Source organism: Austrofundulus limnaeus, unplaced genomic scaffold (assembly GCF_001266775.1).
Source record: "Austrofundulus limnaeus strain Quisiro unplaced genomic scaffold, Austrofundulus_limnaeus-1.0 Scaffold24, whole genome shotgun sequence".
In the NCBI taxonomy this organism is placed as follows: domain Eukaryota; kingdom Metazoa; phylum Chordata; class Actinopteri; order Cyprinodontiformes; family Rivulidae; genus Austrofundulus; species Austrofundulus limnaeus.
This window is the reverse complement of record NW_013952426.1, coordinates 2,984,025-3,004,653: the sequence shown is the minus strand read 5'-3', so window position 1 is coordinate 3,004,653 and position 20,629 is coordinate 2,984,025. Positions and strand designations below refer to the sequence as shown.

Below are 20,629 nucleotides of genomic sequence, written 5' to 3'. Positions count from 1 at the left end.
TATATATATATATATATATAGGCTGCACTTATCTGTAAGCCTCAGGTGTCCACATTGTAACATTATATATTTACACAGATATGTTACACAAGGCAAAGCTCTCTGTTTACAGGTCAGTCTCTGTTCCTACCAGTCACAAATTTTGGGTAATGACTGAAAGAACAAGATTGTGGATAAAATGGTCAAAATGAGTTTTCTGTACTGCGGAGCTGGACTCTCCCTTAGAGGTAGGGTGAGAAGTTCAGTTATCTGGGAGAGACTTGGAGTAGAGCTGCTGCTCCTCCACATCGAGAGGAGCCAGTTGAGGTGGTTCGGGCATCTGGCAAGGATGCCTCCTGGACGCCTCCCTAGAGAAGTGCTTCAGGCATGTCCAACTGGGAGGAGACCCTGAGGAAGACCCATGTCTCTCGGCTGGCCTGGGAATGCTTTGGAGAGGTGGCTGGGGAAAAAGAGGTTTTGGATCCCCTGCTCAAGCTGCTGCACCTGCAACCTGACTTCAGATAAGGCAGAAGATAATGGTTGGATGGATGGATGGATGGATGAATGGATGGATGGATGTTACACACAGAGGTGCCTACAGGGTTTTATAGTAGGATAAACACAAAATCATCACTGCACCTTATCCCAGCCACAACACGCATCATTTAAGCCTGTTTGTAAAGTTTTAACCTTGTGTTGATTAGAGAAAAAAATATATAAATTCAAAGTTCTGCACCATTTTTTTATTGTTTAAATTGTATGTTGTATAAGCTCACTGTTGGAGGAAACAATTTAAGTAAATTGTTAAAAGCCACAAATTTAATCTCATATTCATGCCCATGATGATTGTGTGTAAACATTAGACTGCACTATCTGTATACTTGGCAAAACTTCAGCTGAGTTCTGATTGTTCTGTTTTAACACGAGGCCACACACAAGAACAGGATGGTCTCAGGGCTTAAAGTGGACCAGAAACCAGAGGAGCAGAGTGATTAGTCATTATATTCCCAAGCAGTTCCATTAGTGCTCTCATATCTATGAACCAGCTGTGCCAAACACGGCCACATGGAAAAGAACTTGCTCAGCAATCAGAGAAAGGAAAGAGCAAAGCAGCCTTTTCTGTAATGATCGGTCTCTGAAGCTCAGGTTATATTACAAATATGTTTCTTAAGCAGGTAATGTCTCTTTTTAGAGAATTATTACTGAGCCTTTACTATAAATGATAAAAGAACAACTAAATAAAAGTGTAACAGTTAAAAAAAAGGATTTCCATGATGCACAAGTTTAAAAAAAATCCAAAACGAAAACAACAAAACAGCTGCCTGTAAAGAGGTGTCAGGTAATCATTTCCTGTAAAACAAACCTCATCTTTCAGAAAGATGAATTCCTCCTACCCCCTCGCTCCCTCCTGCCACTCACTGCGCCGTACCGCTTCCCCCAGACTCCCCTCCTCATCCACCGGCTGTGGTGAATTATTTGTACAGTGGGGTACAGAAGTGGCAGATTGGCTGCCGTGACAAGTGCTAAACACATCTGAAGCAGCGCTCTACATCCATCCTGTGAATGCACAGTGTGGCCCTCCGCTCTGACTCAGAGGAAAACTGAACATGCGAGTACACGTAAGCGGCCCTTCTCCCCCTGATGACAAACTCGTTTACTGCATTTGCCAAAGCAGATGGTTGGATGATTTGTTATTGTTACCTTTTAGTGGGGATGGCAGGAATAAATGCCAACCTCAATGCTTTGTGGTGTCTGCTTCATGCAATGCTGACCTAAATGTCTGAGCCAGCATGTGTCTGTTTTCCCCTTCCTGTACTGCATTTGTCTTTGCCTCCTTCTCTTACTTTTGTCAGTTCTCTGCTTGCCTGCTGCAAATATTCTGTCACTCTTTATCAGCTTTTTGTGACTTTCAGCCATATTCTCTTTTTTCTCTCTTACAGTCTCCTATCTGCTCTTGTTCTTTGACCATTTTTCACACTTTGCGCAGTTGTTACCTCTTTAACTTCTTTCTATTCTTGTCTCAATTTCTCTTTCACAGGAAAGCGAGAGACTCTCTGCCATCCTTCCGCCAGTTCTTCAGCTCGGCGTTCAGTCTGACCCATGTCAGCCTGGCCTCGATGAAGGTCCCGCCTGATTCGCTGAGGTGAGTCACTGTAGCAGGACTTTAAATCTCTGCCAGCACATCTGACATGCAAATTACTCTGCAGGTTGAGCCAGAAATCCCTAACCTTATTATTGCCTATTTTTGAAATGCAATGGAGGATGATTATGTTTTTTTAGGTGTCTGTGTGTAAGATGATCAACATTGGATGATCTTAGGCCTTGTTCAGAAATGAACCATCTTTGGAAATGTTTRGTGTTTTTGCAATGTTGACTGTGGCAAGTCAACACAAAAAAAGAAAAAAAAACATGTTTGTACCGTAAAACTGTGGTTGTTGAATCTGCTGAAGTCTCCATGTTATAAGACAAGACAGATAGGTGTTTTGAGTTTTGGGTTTCAAGAAGACAAGCATGTATGCAGATAGTTCAGTCTTGAGCATGAAAACAGTTACATTACGCACAGCAAAATTTGTCTGGCCCAGTCCTGGCCCACACAATGCACTAACACTCGGCTCAGATTTCACAAATAATGATGGCCCTTTTGTGGCCCAGATGTGGTTTGCCAGAGGTGGTCCATGTGTTTTCCAAAAAAACCTCCAATCTGAGGCCTGAACTCAAAAAGCTTTAGTTTTATAGAAAAGGGCCATTGTTCATATGTACACAAACTGCTGAAATGCAGCAGAAATACTACAGTTTCACTCTAAAACAGTGCTTTAATCTAAAACTCCCAGTACAAAGTCTTTACATGAAAGATTTGGAAATTTTTGCTTTATGCCAGATGCCCTTTCTGACAACCTGGACTCAAACCTACAGACTCAAGTCCACAACACTGACCACCAAGCAACCGCAGGTCCCCTAAGTATTTAATCAAATATAATCTTTGTAAATGAGTGTACATATAAATATGGTGGTACCAAACAAAACAAAATAAGTTTTTTTAGTTAAAAAATATTTTCTGAAATGTAGCATGAGGATACTTGAAAAAGATTTATTTTAATTAAAATATCAGGTTTGGCCGATAAGGTGACCTGTGGAAATGGAGATCTGTGTTCTCTCAAGTGACTCAGAATCCATAACAGAGCCAGCCACAAATCGAAAGAGGATTCTGAAGCACCATTAAAATCTAAGTGATATGTTTAGTCCATGTACTGTATAAAGCTGGTCCCATTAAAGTTTAAAGTAAAACTGGATGAAAACAATGATCTCAAATTTAGATTGCTATCATATTTATACTGCTATTACTAAGAAAGTTGAATTTATTGTTAAACATTTTAAGTCATTTTGTTGAGTAAAACAGGCATCAGTAGAAACTTACTGTAAGGTACAAAAGTGGGTCTACTGTTTTGTCCATTTATGTGAAAATATCCAGAATCCTATTGTTTGAGTTGTGAGTGGAAAAGATGACAAATTAGAGGGGAGGTTGTTATAGTGGACCCAATGAGGAAAACATTGGGCCTCATGCAAAAACCGTTTGTACGCACAGATTTGTTCTGAAGTTGTGCGTACGAGTGATTTAGGAGAATTTGTGGCATTCACCAATGTTTTCAAATTCTACGATTTTTTTCAGATACGAACAAAATTCACGWGTGGTCCAAACCTGTCGTTTATTTTACGAGCAGTCAGTCTGCTGTTATCCAGATGGATTTTCTTCACTAATAACTTTATATTTCGTTGGTTTGAAGATATTTTAAGTTGAAAATAAATTACACTCCATAACTATGTTGACAATAGGCTATTCTGCTTGAATTAGAGTTATAATTTTAAATGTAATAATTTAGACTAACAATATAAATTGTCCGTCCGTCCGTTTTCTGCCGCTTATCGGGATCGGGTCATGGGGGCAGCAGGAGACTCCGCTCTCCCCAGCAACACTTTCCAGCTCGTCCTGGGGGACTCCGAGACGTTCCCAGGCCAGAGGGGAAACATAATCCCTCTAGCAAGTCCTGGGTTTTCTCCAAAGTGCCAGACTTTTTTTGAAAACATTTTAAAATGCTTATTTCAAACCCGCATCTGAGACCACCTGCGACCGCGCAGCACGCGGGGGGTGGGGGGCAGTACGGTGCGCAACGGTGGGGCTTCTGCATAAATGAAAATGATTTAACACAGTTGTTTATACTTTTAGCAGCTCTTTTTATTCCACAGCTGACCTGCTAAAAATGACAGATTTTCTTTTCTGGATCTCTGACAGACGGACTTCAATCTCTGAACTCGCAAAGTTTTTCTTTTTAGTTTTCGCTGTCATTTTCATGAATGAATGGACACTTCCTTGTAGCTGAAGCAGGAAACATATCCTTATATGGTGTTTTTGGGGTGGTAATTATGCTAAACTCCTCTAGCGTGCACGAGCAGCTGGATAGAACAGGTGTAAWTTACGCAGCTCATTTACACACTTTTCCTGAAGATAGAAGCGTTTGTTGAATCTGACGTGACATGTTCGTACGAACCCTTTGTACGAACAAAAGTAAGAGAAATTTAGGATAAGAATACGAACATGTTCTTGCATGAGGCCCAATGATCCAATAACACATAATTGATTAGGATTTTGTAATTTTTATTTATTTTTTACTGGCCTATGTGTATATATACACATTTTAAAATGAAATGGCACAATTATTAATTATTGTAATTCATTTCGGGGACTCCCAAGGTACAGCTCACGGACCCCAGTTTGAGAACCTCTGAACTAAGCAACCATTGAGCCACRTGGCTGCACTTTAAGCAGCTAATTTTTTGGAAAATAACTGTCTGTTTCTGTATGGCTCGCAAAATTTTATTTGTGGCCTTGCCACATCATTTGGTTATCAATGTACCCATCTTGGCCCACTTTGTACCCACTATGACAGTGGCCATCATATTGCAAACATTAAAAATATCTATATATTTTTTTGAACAACCATGACAACTATGTGACAATTTTAAAGAAAAAAATATATTTTAAATTTAAGCAACAAAACTGCAAACCTCTGTGTCTCACAAGAGGAAATTGAAAACTTGAATTGAAGAAAATGTTCTGAGATATTTTGAAGCCTCTCCGGCTGTTTGCCAAATAGTTACCATCACTCACAGCCCAGTGAAATAAGAGTGAGGTGCATCATGATGGAAGGTTTTCCAAATACAACTCAATCTAGTCATGTTATGTAGGTTGTGGAGAGTGCATTGGGTTCATTGTTTACTGTAAAGGGGAATTAAGTGAGACAAGAAAGATAATGAATCAACTGCCTCTGTAATGATCTGTCATGTGGATATAAATATGTCTGTAAACACATTTAAATAGAGCTGACACATTTAAATATGCATAAATCCCATATGGATCATGGCAATCTGTTCCATATTAAAGTGATTCTTGTGAATTATCCTTAGTCAGGTTTACAGATTTAGAAAAAGTAAAAAGAAAAATAAAACAGAACACTGGCAGTGAAACAGAGCGATGAAGAGTTGCCTTAATTTAAAGTCAAATTTATGCAAAGACTAAAATAATCAGTACATCTCTATTGACTCCACAAAGCAGAGAATGATACCCAACAGTCCACACTCATTTCATAACCTCAGCTTCTGTTTAGTTTAGAAACGTAGAACATACTGATGAGCTGTTCCTGATATGACTGCATTATATGAATTCTGCTGACTTTGGTGGTTCTGACTCATGTTTCACCATCTGTGACATGCACTTTGTAATTGGATCTCCTTTGCATCATTTGGAAAATCTTTAAACAGGAAGTATCGACTGAGAAGGGAAAAAAAGGGAAAAGAGAGAAAAAAAGAAACCTTTCAGTTGAAGCTTCTTTGTGCCTTTTGGTTATACAGTATATACAATTAAGTATTTTTTTTAAATCGGATCTTGATTTGAGTAGGTTCCAGAAGTTAATCAATTAGCTCAATTAAGTTATTTTGCTAACAGAATAGATTGAAAATAGTTGGGTTTCCATCAACGCTTTTCATGAGCATTTTGAAGTATCACATTAGAAAAGGTTGATGGAAACAGCAAAAAAAAAAATAATAAATGAAAAAAATAATAATAATAATAATAATAATAATAAATGTCCTCAACTTCACAAAAAGTTTTTATGCTTGCTTGAGACAGTTTTTGGATTTTCCAAAAAGAGTTACTGTGCAAAACGGGAGATGTAAACACATTTTCTGAATAAGCTCTGACGTTGTGATCAGCTGTTTCTGCGGTCAGCGTCCTCCAGGATATTCCCATAATGTGTGAAAACATAGCTGGAAGCAACAACAGGTACATGTGGACTGCCATCATGCAGCRTTGCCAATATTAGTTGATATGACAGAATCATTACAACTTGTCTGACAGCAACACATTCCTGATAACTTATCTATTGTCTCACGATGATCGTCCCTTCTATTTTGCAACCTCTGCTTCCTGTTTATTACAGTCGTGTGTAACGTCAACGTCTGACGACATTACGCTTTACGTAGCCTGGTTGATTCACTCCAAACCAGCAAATGGAAACGTGCCAAATTCACATTTATTTTTTCTTTGCAACATTTTAGAATTTTGTTCTAAATTTGCCCTATAATTGGATGGAAACATGCCCAATGTTGACTTCAAATAGTTATTGACAAAATTTTAAATCATGTTCTTGTAGAAGCTGTTAATGATCAGTCTCGGCTACTTCCAACCCAAGTTTTAGTTCAATTTGTGTAAGTGAAGCTTAACCATTTGGGGATTTTATGGTCAATCGGCTGTGGCAGCCATCTTGAATTAGCTTGGCTCCAAAAGATAAACAGCAATCAAGTTTGCAGTGGGAGATGATATTGATGTTGGAGTTTTTACTAATAGGATGTTATAATTACCTATAAACAAGTTATAAAAACAATATGTGGTAAATATAGGTATCATTATTCATGGCCTTCAAAGTGTTTGAGAAGAGATTATGATTGCTTTTTGTGTCAGCAAAATTCAGTTGAAATGTCCAAAAACATTTCATTTAATCAATATTTCAAACTCTTATTCTAATAATGGCACATGATGCATGAAGGTCTTGTAAATTTAGCTTTGTAAAGGAAAATCTAATGGGATCCTTTAATAACATAAAATAAAAGATTGTCAGTGTAACAAACAGTTTATAAATTTCAATAGTAAATAAATAACTAAGTAAAAGTTTATTTATTTAGCGCCTTTCACAGAAAAGGATTTCACAAGGTGTTGTACATCCATTATCAGATTGAAAAAGCAAATATATCACAATAACAGTACAGTTAATACATTCATAGTTAACCAATTAACGGCATCAATCAATAATAATTAAATGTCATGCTTGATTCAAAAATGGGAGATTACCAACAACAGTTAGATGTAAGATAGGTTTCAATATTTTAAACAAAAAACAAAMAAAGGAACTAAATTTATCTCTCACCCTAGGTGGAGGGGATGGACACTAGACTGGAATAATACACATGACTGTTAGTCAGGGCTTATAAACTCAAGCTGTGAGGTGTTGAATACAGTATATTCAGTTAAATGCTTGAGTGAAAAGATGTGTTTTTAGTTGTTTTTTAAAGGAGTCAGTGTTATCAAGAGATCTTAGGTGGAAGGGCGTTCCACAGTCTGGGAACCATTGAGGAAAAGGCACAGTCACCACTGGTCTTGAAGCGAGTACAGGGAACCAAGAAAAGATTCTGGTCTTGTGAGCGCAAGTTGCGTCTGTGGTTATAAGACGAGAGAAGACTGGAGATGTAATTCGGCACTTGGCCGTGTAGAGCTCTAAAAGTGAGAACCAGGATTTTGAACTTGAGTCTGAATTGTACAGGTAGCCAGTGGAGGTCTGATAATATAGGGATGATGTGAGAGAATTTAGATGTTCTAGTCTAGCAGCAGAGTTTTGAACAAGTTGAAGCTGCTTTAATTGTTTCTGATTCAAGCAGGTGAACAGGCTGTTACAATAGTCAAGACGGGTTGAGATAAATGCATGGATTACCATTTCCAGGTCAGAGGCAGGCAGGAGGGGGCAGAGTTTAGAAATATTACGGAGTTGAAAATAGCATGACGAAACCAGATTTTTGTCATGTTTATCTAGTGACAGKTCTGAATCAAAATTGACTCCCAGATTTCGTATGCTCTTTTTAACAGTCAGCACCAGAGAGCCCAGTTGTTCTTTTATCTGAGGGATCTTATTTTCAGTGCCAGGATCAGAGTTTCMRTCTTGTCAAGAAAGAAGTAAAAGGTTGTCAGAGAGCCATTTGTTGACTTCTGTCATACAGTCTAAAAAAGAGATCAGCTTGTGGGAACTTGACTCATTAAAAGAGCAGTATAACTGCAGGTCATCAGCGTAGAAGTGATATGAGACATCATAAAAATTGTCAATGATCTGGCTTAGGGGGCGGATGTAGAGGAGGAACAGGAGAGGCCCCAGGATTGAACCCTGTGGTACGCCACAAGTGAGTTGAGCTGGTTCAGAATAAGTTTGATTTGAAGTACTGAGAAAGAGCAGTCGGAGAGGTATGAATTAAACTAGTTTAATACAGCACCAAATATCCCTATGTTTTTCAGGTTGCGTAGTAGAATGGTATGAYCAACAGTGTCAAAGGCAGAGGAAAGGTCTAATAGGAGCAGAACGGTGTAGAAGCCACTATCAGGAGACATTAGTATGTCATTTGATACATGTAGAAGAGCGGTTTCAGTGGAGTGAAATTTGAGGAAGCCAGAGTGGTAAAGGTCGTGAATATTATTTTCATCCAGGTAAGCAGTAAGTTGTAATGATATATTTTTCTCCAAGACCTTAGACAGGAAAGGTAATTTAGAGCTGGGCCTGTAGTTGTTGAGATCTAAGGGGTTGAGGGACTGCTTTTTTAATTTGGATTCAACGGTTGCTTTTTTAAAGTTGCTTGGCACACACCCAGATATAAGTGAGAGGTTCAGTAGGTCAACAAGTGAGGGCCCCACCACATCATAAACAGTTTTTAAAAAGCTAGGTGGTAGAACGTCAGGAGGGGAGGTTGAGGATTTCATTTTCTGGATTACAGTTCCAAGATATTCTGAGGTTACGAGATCAAAGGAAGACCACGATAGCGTGGGGCTGGCGTCAGGTYTGATGGGTAAGTCTGTTGGATCAGAAGCCAGTTTAAGTGGGATGCTACTCCGGATGTAAGTAGGATGTTAAACTGATGACCTGTCCATATTATACCTCACCTGTCACTTAGTGAGCACAGGAACTAGCAACATTTATGCTATAATTATTGCTGAAATTTGTTTGTTTCAATATGCAAGTAAAGGAAACATTTATGAAACTATAAAAGTTGACTGCTCAGAGCCCTAAAATTATATATCCTGTTAATCACTTAGTATACAGAATAATGTTCATTTTTACTATCTTGGACTTGCACACTCGAGGGAATGTAGTTGGCATTCAAACCCTCATAGTGAGATTTAATCATCGGGGTGCACATTAGGCTTCAAACCTTTTTTTGTAACTGAAATGTTTGAAGACAGGCCATCAATCAGAGGATGTGGATGGAGCCTCTGAGAGCCAGCCTTCACTGTGCTGACATGTCTCTATGCGGGCCATTGTGTTCTTGCCAGTAGTAGATCTCTTTCTAAAGCTGCTCGCAGAGTTGCAAAGGTATTAGCGATTTTCCTTCCAAGGATAAATGGGACAATGTAGTTTTACAGCTTCCCTGTAAGGTGTACGGCCTGCTGTTAACGAGTCAGGGCCAAAAAACACAATCAGTAGGAGAGAAAACGAAGCAAACTGYCAGCAGTAAGAACCTCTGTGTGCTTCAGAATGGATCCCAGCCAAAATGGATGAAGTAGATTTCCCACTTARCATTTATTCTCATTACCTTCCTTTGGTGCAAACCTTTTAAACCAAACCAGAAAGACCTTGCTGTTTCTGCATCCAGCTGAGCATTTGGATGTGTGTTTTGCCCACTACAGTTGGCTGTTTGCTTTCAATAAATATTGAAAACTTTTAAAGAGATTTCTTCTGGGGACTTACAGTGCAGTGAATCTCTCTCGCTAAGCTACTTTTCTCTAACCCCCTTAAGATGTTTCTGAAACATTTAGGTGTGCACAGGAAAACACAGGACAGAATGAGGCGGCGCTTGATCCCGTTCAGGTTCTTAGAGAAAGAAGAAGCAGTTGGATTTATGGAGGAATCAGCTCGTTTGTGTTGCTTCCTCCGTTTCCTCTTTTCTTTGTACCCTAACTGACAATATCTTCTTTTTCCATCTTATTAATCTTCTCCCTCTTTGTCCTCTAACGCTTCTCTGTTTTTTTTAGTATTTCTCCATTTGTCTTTCATGTTCTCTCTACTTTCCCCACTAACCTGCCTGTGATTCCCTGCAGGGCTCTTTTCCTGGGTTTRTCCAATAACCCTCATATCTCCGATTTACACCTGGACATCAGCAGCTGTGAGGTATGCCCTGTCGCCCTTTGCTCATCTGCTTTTCAGATTGAAACTCCAAAGTTGCTTATCAAGTCCCACTCATTTCGTCTGCCTCCCACAGTTGAGGTCAGCAGGTGCCGCCGTGATTCAGGAGCTGTTCCCTCGCGTTGCGTGCGTGGGGACTTTAGACGTCTCTGATAATGGTAGGAAACATTTCTTGTGTGCACACCCACTGACAATGCTCCTCAGATGGATTTCTTGATTACAGCTGAGGCTATTTGGACCTCTACATTTGCAGATTTCGACATGAAATGCTTCTTTTAAATGTATGACATCATAAAAAGAAAGAAAAGGAATTGGAAACAAAAAAAACTTACCAGATTAAAACTGTATGAGATGATCAATGGCTGGATTCAACTGAGCAGCCACATCAGATTAACCRGAGAGTCCTGGGTGAAGATGGGAGCACAGTACGACCCCGGGAGGTGCTGACGTTGGCAGAATTAGATCACGGCTGACACGGCTCAGACGCCCTGGAGAATCTGATGAGAACGAGAAGGGGAAGGAGGCGGAGTGCACTAAAGTAGAAGTTCCCATACTCCGACAGGAATAAATTCAAAACTTCTTATTGGCTCAGAAATTATGCAAAAACGTTCTTTGGCTGWGAGCAGCCACACTGAATGTAAAGATTGGGATTGTACTGAAAATGTGAGAAACAGAGTAGAACTGCGGAATGAGGCCAGAATCCCAACAGAAGAAAAAAAGAAAGGATGAAAAGAAACAGATTGTATTCATTAAACTTGTTTAGCTTCAAATCAGACTTGAAATCATTTGTAAAAGAAATTAGAGATGATATTGCAAACTCAGTCCTAAAAGACAAAATGAGGTGAAAACTCATGATGGCATCCTTAACATTTTAAAGCAGAAAAAATAATTGAAATACTTTTGAGTAAAAAGTTTAAATTTGTAATAATAGCCAGATTTATGACATCTTGCTGGAACAGCTGCCCTGTAGACATGTGTGAATGTGAATTGGATTTTCTGCTGTAAACACAAGACTGCAGGGGTAAAACATTGGTTTATTCATGAGGCAACACTTTTTTCTTTAATATTTTATTTCTCATTCATTAAAACTCATGCTCTAAAAGCACAATGAATCTTGGCAAGTTTTTCAGGGAACTTGAGATAATTTACAATAAGCTAAAAAAATAATAACCCAAAATATCTCAGTCGACCCAGACGCCGCATGGACGGCCCTTTGTTGGCCCAGATGTGGTTTGCCAGAGGTGGTCCCTGCATGGGTCAGCACCTCATAAACTAAACTACAATAGGGCCAGTTGTGGCATGCCAGACCTGGCCCACATCCAGCTAACAAAGCATTTGCCGTGCTATAAATTATTGTTTGTTCGTATGTTTTGTGTATGCTGTTCCTAACCTGACTATGGGATAGATGGGCAAGTTTATTTATGTTTTGTTTTGTTGGCAAGTGTACTAAAATAAGTCACTTTAATTATTTGATAACAGGTCCATGGATGGCATCAGACTACACTGTAATAATAAAATATTTTCTTTAAAAAAAAATCTATGTATTTTACATACATTAGTGTGCAGGAAATTTAATTGTGAAAAATGACCAATATATTGGCACAACTTCCCTGCCTTTGACTCAGTCAGAGTAAAAATCTAACTTCACTGATTTTTTTTCCTCTCTTCTCCGTGGGATAGTTGTCATATCTAAACGAAGTCAGTGATTTGAAAAGTTTAGGGAGCACACTAGACTGTGTCTTTGTGTGTCCTGAAAGGTGCTTTTTAAATGGTATTATTATTATAATTATAATAAGTAGCTATAGCACTTCCATCATAACAAACAAACCAGAAATCTAGTTTTAAAAACACAAAGAGATTTCTAAAAGCTTTGTTGAACCATTACTGCTCAAAAACAAGACTGTAAGAAAACTGTGTGAATGCTGATTCAGCATTAATGTATTACTAGTTAAACGTTTTCATGACTCTATTATGTTCTGCAGCTGATTTAAGTTGTGTATGTACAACTGCTGAATGCACAGACATTTAATAGATACACTTTTTTAGAGCAATGTGATTCACTGTTACTGAAACTGTGTATCTCATCCTAACTGTACATATTTGTAAGACTGGATCCCCACAGGAAGTTTTTACCACATTATAAGGTGTTTAGATGCTGGGATTATAAGAGAAAAACTTCAAAGAAAATTTCCTCACCTTGAAGCTGCTACATGCTGGGACCAAGGTTTATGCTTTGATGTTGCTGTAATTGGAGCAAATATGTTTTACCTTTTTCTATTTACCTTGCTAACCACTTGCTGCAAAAAAAAGGCAAGTTGGATAACTACCGACAAGTCCATTATCTGAACAGCCATTTATTCCTGAATTATTTGAATGATGTCAGTGGCATTAATGTGTCAACACACCTGCCATTTTAGCGATTTCTCCCCACTTCTGTTGTGCTTCAGGAAACCATGATAAGATGAACCCGCCTCGCCGTAAAAGCACTTGAGCTTTTTTTTCCTTTTTCTGTCTGAATGGAGCATTTCAGTCTTGGATACAGTCATATTTTGCCATGGTTACCACTTCCTCTTAGCAGCACCCTCCATTTTTCTTTAGCTGTTTGTAAAAGGCTGAGTGGGAGTGGGGGGGGGGGTTAATTGGGAATACTTTAGAATTCCAGTGGGAGGTGAATTTTTCTTTTTTTCATAAAAAAGGACCATCGTTAAAGGACAAGCTCTGGGAGCCAGAAATGTTCACACCTGGCAGATTAAATGATGAGTCACTGCTGCAACTGGTGCACAGCCCAGAAACTGTCTGATTAATAAAACGATTACACTTTTTTTATTCAAAAATATCTAACATTTTCTCTTCTTGTATTAAAGACTAAAAATGTTATGCCTGTTCTCATATTTTATAGGTACTCATGCACTTTAAATAAATATTTGCTTGCAACTAAGAATTCAGTAGCCGTGCTAATGTCTATGTTCTTTAGTAATATTAGTTGTTTCCTGTTCAGGTTTGGATGCYGACTTGTTGGCGGTCATCCCAGCGCTGTCCCGACACCCCTCCCTAAAACACTTGATGTTGGGGAAAAACTTCAACATGAAGGGCAGGTAGGGGGTTCAACACATGGACACCGACAGCACACACGCCCATGCAGATGATGAATGTTTCCTSCCTGTCTCTGCCTCCTCAGGGTGCTGGACGAAATCCTGCAGAAACTAGTTCATCTGGTGCAAGAAGAAGAGTGTGTGAGTTTGATTATGTAACATATTGTACACGCACACGCGCATATTCTCCGTGGTGCCACGCACAGATGCACGCCCACGCACAGACTCTGCTGCCTCGCGAACGTCTCCGGCACTCGCGAGCGCACGCTCGTCACYGTGCCGAATCCTTGTCCTCGTTTATGCCTGTTTAAGCTCAATCTCCCACCTGCCACACTCGCAGGATGCAAACAAGCACGCAAGTYAGGTTGTCTTTGGGCACGGCGAGTGATTCATTTGGTCTCAGTTTATTCGGGAATCTCCCGAGGCCCTCGCTTTTTCTCTGCTGTGCAGATCCAACCTGACAAGTTGCCTTCTCCATTATTGACTTCATTTAATGGTGATAACAAACGGATGCTCATTCACAGAGATGAAAGTGAAGCTGGCGTGGTTTGCACACTAACGCATGCTGGTGTTAATGTGGATTTCATAGTGAAGAGACTGTCTGGATCATTTAAAGTTGTGTTGCAGAAAGTTTGTGAAGCAATAATCGCTTACGTGATAGAACAGCCGCAGTTTGACGTGAAATATAATGCTCAAATGAAAGACCAAATTATGCGCAGGAGATCAATTCAGTTCTCAGACCTGAATATTTATTTACCGACATGCAAGGGTTACTACATGACTCAGAACTGGTCTACTTTCCAAAGCACCCCTCGCTGGAGACTCAGGAATTAGCCCCAAATCATGGGTTCTTCCAATGTTTATAGAAATCCTGGTCACACCCCAGATATGATATAGTAAAGAAGGAAATAAGTTCTAGAAATTAACACTAAAACTAAATAGAGACATGTTGATTCTCTTACTGTTTAAAGCATGATTACAAATGAAGCAATATGTGTGTGTCTAAAATTCAGCCAGTCAACCACAAAATGTCCAAAGGGCTCGACACGGTAACACTTTCTTTTACGGTACCCTGATTACCGTGTAATTATAAGGTAATAAAATAATGTAATTAAATGGTAATTACTACCTTATCACCATGTAATTACCTGGTAATTACGGTACAAAAGAAAAACTACTGTTTGTAAAACTACCTTTATTGGGTAACTACAATCAAGTTACTATTCAATAGTAACTCAACACTATATTTATAACCAAAATAATGCAACTAAATTTTGGGGTTAGTGGTTAATTGCAATAAAATATAACTTTAAAACTGTCCAAATTACGTACTACTTATTTAGGTGTACCTTATTATATGGTAATAAGGTAGTAATAACCATTTAATTACATTTTTGTTACCTTACAATTACATGGTAATAAGGGTACCATAAAAGAAAGTGTTACCCTCGACACACGGGAGGCGACGTCGCTCGCTCTCCATTCATTTCCTATGGAGCTTGTGCGATGAGGCGACAGTCACTTGCCCTCCTCCAGCGAAGCGACCGTGAAGGGGTTATCTTCGGAATCAAAGTGGGCGTGTCACAGGAGTGGGCGTGTCAAAAGCATAAACACTGTGGACTACGAGGCCTACATGACGGTATCCTTAGATCCTGCTTGATCTCTTTACAGCCTGACCCTGACCCCGACACTGAGGTTAACCAGGAGAAATGTGACCAAAGTAGGGTTCTCCAGAAAAAGTGGTGCTGTACAGTAACGCCCCTTTTGTTCTTGTCCAATGAGGTGGTGCCGTACGGTATCGCCCCTTTTTTGCTTGTCCAGTCAGGTGTGTCCGTTTAACAAAGTCCGTCAAATCAGGTGTGTCGCTTTAGAATCGCCTTTAATTGTGACACGCCCACTCGTCTGCACTCGTCCGCAGAGACCCCTACTTGAGGCGACCATATGCACGAAAATCGTGCATATGAAATCACGCGCTCGTACTTGTAGACATGCATATGCGAGCTTGCGACGTGACAAATGAAAGGTGAAAAATGTTCAACTTTTGTCGCTGTCGCTTAGCGTACAACCAGTCAGCGAGGGTTTCATTGACTAACATGAGCAGAGAGTATGCTACACACTGCAATTAGCTAACATTTTCACCAAGTGATTACTAAAAAAGGCAGCTTTGTGGGAATTTGTTGGCGCCAGGGTGAAGGTACAGTATCTGGTAAGTTTTTCCTCATTAAATTGTATCTTGGTGTGTGTTTGTTTTTCAATATCATTAGCATCGCAAGATTTGGTTAGTTTACATGCCGGTAATGCACACCCCACTTTTTTGTGAACCACCTATAACCTTTACAAGAGGCAGCAGAAGAACCAATCAAATTTTGTGAAGACAAGCAACCTGAGAGCGCGATTCCCAATGCTGCAATCGCTATCGCGTCCTGTGTGTCGGGTTTAACCCCGGCTGTGATGACAGTCATTAATCGCTGTAGTTTGTCGCTCCCCGTGTGTCGAGCCCTTGTGATAAGAGTCAAGAACAAAGTGGATTGCTGGCATCTTTAAACAACTCCAGTCTTAATGTTTTTTTAAGAAAGTTAAGAAAAACATTTAAAATATATATCTTAGTCTCCTAAAGATGTAGCTRTGTTATTCATTGAAATGAGCTCCTTGTTAACAATAAACCATCCAAGTGGAAAAAGGTCAGCTCACGTCAAAGGGGAGCAAATGAAAGCTGACAGCATCATATTTCAGCATTTTGGAAATATTAGCTTAATGTTTAATGAATGCAAGGTTACCACCAGAGGACTGTTTATGTAAGCCTCTACTGTATATTTCACTGTGGGTGAAAGTTTTTTTTTCCTTTAAGCCATCTGCCATAAACTTTAAAGCTCATAAGCTATTTTCTAACTCTCAGTTGTGTTAATTTATTCAGGCCTTTTGTCTCATGCCAAACTGTTAGCACCAGATGTATCAGGTTTTATCACAAGTTTACACTTTTGCCCAGAAAGTGAGCACATTTTATATCTCTACAGTTGGGCTTTTTTTTTTTTCAAACCAAGACTGTTTATATATTTAATAAAAAAGCCAGCATGTGCATTGGGAGATGCAATTAGGACTCCCGGATATATAGAAAATGTGTTGATTTTGCAATATCAGTGTGTGCAAAAACTTCTAATGAAACACAGACACAAACAGCATCCCCACAATATATATTTGGCTGCTAGAAGGTCCCTTACTGCCCTGAGTCAGTCAGCATATGGAAAATACAAATATGTTGACAGAACATGAGGATGTATTGTTTTTGCAGAGTTCAGAAATTTCATTCCAGCTGCATATTTTCCTATTTGTGTGCAGTCCTGGACAGTGAAATAAAATAATGAGAAATGAGCATAATTATGCTTACCTGAAACACTTCTATGAATGCATTTAGTTGCTTATCTGAAGTGTTAGCTTAAAGCTATGGTAAAAAACCTGCTGCTTGTTCTTCGCTTTGCTTCAGAGAGTCTGGACTCTTGACTATTGAGAAACATTTTCTTGCTGGAGGCGTGGACTCTGTTGAAGTTTAAAACGATTGGATCTGATTTTACCCAATTGCTAACATTCGGTCGTGACCCATGTAGTATGCCAAATCCATCGTGAAGAAAGCTAAGAYGCCAACTGGAAATTTTATTTAATTTGGAAGTCTTGTCAACACGGACTGAACGACTTCATTCCCTTCCTCTGCTAAATGACCAATAATCTTTTTCATGGTCACACATGGGATTTATCCTCATACCGTACAGTAAATTCTGTTGCTCAACGATGCGGAAGCCTTACAAAGTTTTCATATCCTCCTCCTTGCCCGACTTGCATCCTGCAGGGCCTGCAGTCCCTCTCCCTGGCCGACTCAAGGCTCCGCCAGCGGGGCACCGTGCTGGTCAACACCCTGGGGTCCAATGCCTGCCTGAGGAAGGTGGACCTGAGCGGCAACCTGCTGGAGGACTCGGGGGCCAAGATGCTGAGCAAAGCCCTGCAGATCAACACAACGCTCAGGTCTGCGCTTGCATGCATGCTAATGTGTTTCTCTTTTTGATCAATCATTGACGCTTGCAGCAGGAGCAGGATCAAAACTGCAGTAACCAAGAGCGCTCACAGTTTTCATGACTCATTCGACATGAAAGGACGATGTTTTAGAGAATTGTTGGATAGAAAACGAAGATGTCAGAGAGAGGGAGAGGAGCTGAGAGGCCAAACAGTGCTTCAAACGTACAGGCTGTGTGTGAACAAAACAGAAGATTTGGTGTTGAGCAGTCTGAGGGCCGCTGAGGTGAATCAGCAGGAGAAAGAAAAGGTGTTTGGGGTCTGCTGTGTACTATAAAACCTGCGCATGTGGAGGGAAAATATAGATGTGTGTGTGTGCGTTTTGGAGGCTGGAAGAAGTAAAAAAGTGAAGTGAAACAGCAAAAGAGGACAAAATCAAAAAAGGAGCGGGGATTGGGGGGGGCTGAATATGGACTAGAAAGGGGTGGGACAGGAAGACCTCCTAGGGAGAGAGATTGAAATTTCTAGGGCAGAACGAGTCGGGGGGGAGAATGAAAGATAAGGAGAAAAGATGAATAGAAGTGAATATGAGCTACAACTGGCTGCACGGATGAAAAAGCCCCAGTTGGACAGTGTTGGGTGTAGGTGGAGAATGTGTGCTGYGGAACCACAGAAGCTCATTAGCTGCATGGAAAACGTTATTATTTTCCAGATTTTATATAACCCTTCCTCTGTGTGCATGTCGAAAAACAAAGATCCAAACGGTTTTATTTGTCAGCTGCATGGTCACAGTGGTGCTGAAACTGTGTTGCAGTGTGTGTGTGTTTGTGTTTGTAATTATAAGAGTTTGACGGTGTGTTTGAAGCAACTAATCCTGTTGTTTCTGGTCATCTCTGGACTTGTTCCATCCCCTTTCCCGCCGGTTCAATCCCCCCTCAGAAGTGTGACGTGGGATCGCAACAACACCACCGCAACAGGCTTTCAAGATGTGGCGAGAGCTCTCGAGCAGTAAGACGAACGCACACACATACATACGTACACTCATGAAACAAATCACTCACACACCCCTTACAAAAGACAGATAACCATCTCTCTGAAGTGKTTACATTTCACAGCATTTCATCAGTCGTCTGATGTGTGTGCCAGTCAAAGCTGTGTGGCTGTGAAGTTTCTGCTCACGTCTGTGTGGGTGTGTTTGCAGGTTTTTTTTTTTTTTTGTTGTTKTTTTTTTTTGGTGGGGAATGGACGACATCTGTTTACAGCCTTGAGCGTTACTTGTTTCTTTTAGGTACCATCAAGATTTTTCCTATTTATTCATTCATCGGTGAAATTATCTGCTTTGTGTCTCCTGCTGTTTCTCTCCCTCCTCTCTCCAACAAGTAGCAACTTTACTCTGCAGTACATGCCCCTCCCCCTTTGTGACATCACCCAGGCGTATCGCAGTGCACCAGAGAAGACAGAGCAAGCCCTGGCCAAGGTGAGCATGGGCTTCAGCTTCTTCATTTGCATCATCATATAGGAGTTCACAGCTCAAGATTCAGATTTACCGTATTTTACACAGATTCAGGTTTTTCAACATAGCACTAAAAATTTAGGAAATTTTTGTTTGTTTTATAATTTTAAACTCTTTTTGGCAATATATTTTACACTTGGTGAAATTAAAACTATTTGACCAAAGAAAAACCAGAGCAGGACTACAGAGAGATAAATATGATTTAGATTTTTATTTCTGTGACAGGAGACACGACATTACCAGCAGTTATTTCATTACTCGGCTTTAAAGCAGATCCTTTAATCCCACAGCTGACTCTGCTAAAAATGAATTTTTTTGTGTGTGTGGATCTCTGAGAGCAGGACTTCAATCTCCGAACTCGTATAGTTCTTCTTTTTTACTTTGTGATGTCACTTATGAATGGACACTTCCTGGTATGTGTGGCAGGAAACGTATCCTTATATGGTGTTTTTTGGGGTGGTAATTATGTAAATCACCTCTCCCCGTGCACCAGCAGCTGATACGCATTCATCAGTTTACGCTCCTCATTTACACACTTTTCCTGAAGATAGAAGAGTTTGTTGAATCTGACGTGGCATGTTCGTACGAACCCTTCGTATGAACAAAAGTAAGAGAAATTTAGGATAAGAATACGGACATATTCTTGCATGAGGCCCAATGTTAGCTGAAGAATGAACTGCCACACAACAGCTGTGTGTGACAATGGTGATGAGAGGGAGGAGGAGGTACAGGGATATTGTGGCTGGGTATGGGTCTTCCACATGCTACTGAGCACCCGCTTACTTATATGATGTAATTTAGCATCTTCCTTCTGTAGGACTCTCTACGTAGCATGACCTTGCTTTGTTTTTCACCAGAAAGCCCATCATAATGCAACCTGGGCTCAAACCTGTAGCTTCAGGATTACAAGACCACGGCACTGACCATGGAGCTACCACGGCTCATTTTTAAATGTCCAATACGGTTTGTTTCTTCAAACTTCAATCATCCAGTCCAATAAACACCACACACTAAGAGTCAATAGCAGAATAAACTGTTTGGCATCAGTAGAGACGTGTTGGCAAGGATTTCATGAGTACAACCCACATACTCAATGTTGCTGCTTAACCCACAAGTGCATTTCCCTTACAAATGTAGCACCAGAAGCAAACAAGCTATAAGATTTATTGCCAAGTAGCACYGTTACAACAAAAAAAACAACAAATTATTTTTATCTATTTTAATGCTGAGATTGCATAAAAAATAATTTTCAAGGTAAAGATTAAAATAGTTGTAATTCACATGTCAGTAGTGTGCTTCATTTTGTTTTATTGTGGAGGATGTGGAATAGCTGAAATAAAGAGAATGGTCTTTTTCCGTTATGAACTCAAATGAATGAACCCAAACATAAAAATGTTAGCTCTTAGCAAGTTGTTGCTTTAAACAAGTAATTGTTGAGTCCCTCCATCCATCCATCCATCTATCCATTTTCTTCTGCCTATCCGGGGTCGGGTCGCGGGGGCAGCAGCTTCAGAAGGGAGGCCCAGACCTCTCTTTCCCCAGCCACTTCTTCCAGC

General features: G+C 40.0%; 1 protein-coding gene across 7 annotated transcripts in view; it reads left to right on the top strand.

Annotated features, from left to right (window-relative positions):
* Nucleotides 1-20,629, top strand: part of carmil3 (capping protein regulator and myosin 1 linker 3) — a gene marked incomplete in the record, with an annotated part of 154,774 nt that overhangs the window by 95,201 nt on the left and 38,944 nt on the right. For 6 of the 7 annotated variants that reach the window (XM_014004476.1, XM_014004475.1, XM_014004479.1 and 3 more), the window contains 8 exon segments: nucleotides 2,018-2,122; nucleotides 10,382-10,451; nucleotides 10,543-10,624; nucleotides 13,465-13,561; nucleotides 13,645-13,699; nucleotides 17,400-17,572; nucleotides 18,500-18,568; nucleotides 18,941-19,037. In XM_014004476.1, coding sequence (XP_013859930.1) covers nucleotides 2,018-2,122; nucleotides 10,382-10,451; nucleotides 10,543-10,624; nucleotides 13,465-13,561; nucleotides 13,645-13,699; nucleotides 17,400-17,572; nucleotides 18,500-18,568; nucleotides 18,941-19,037 — 748 coding nt within the window. 7 annotated transcript variants of the gene reach the window in all.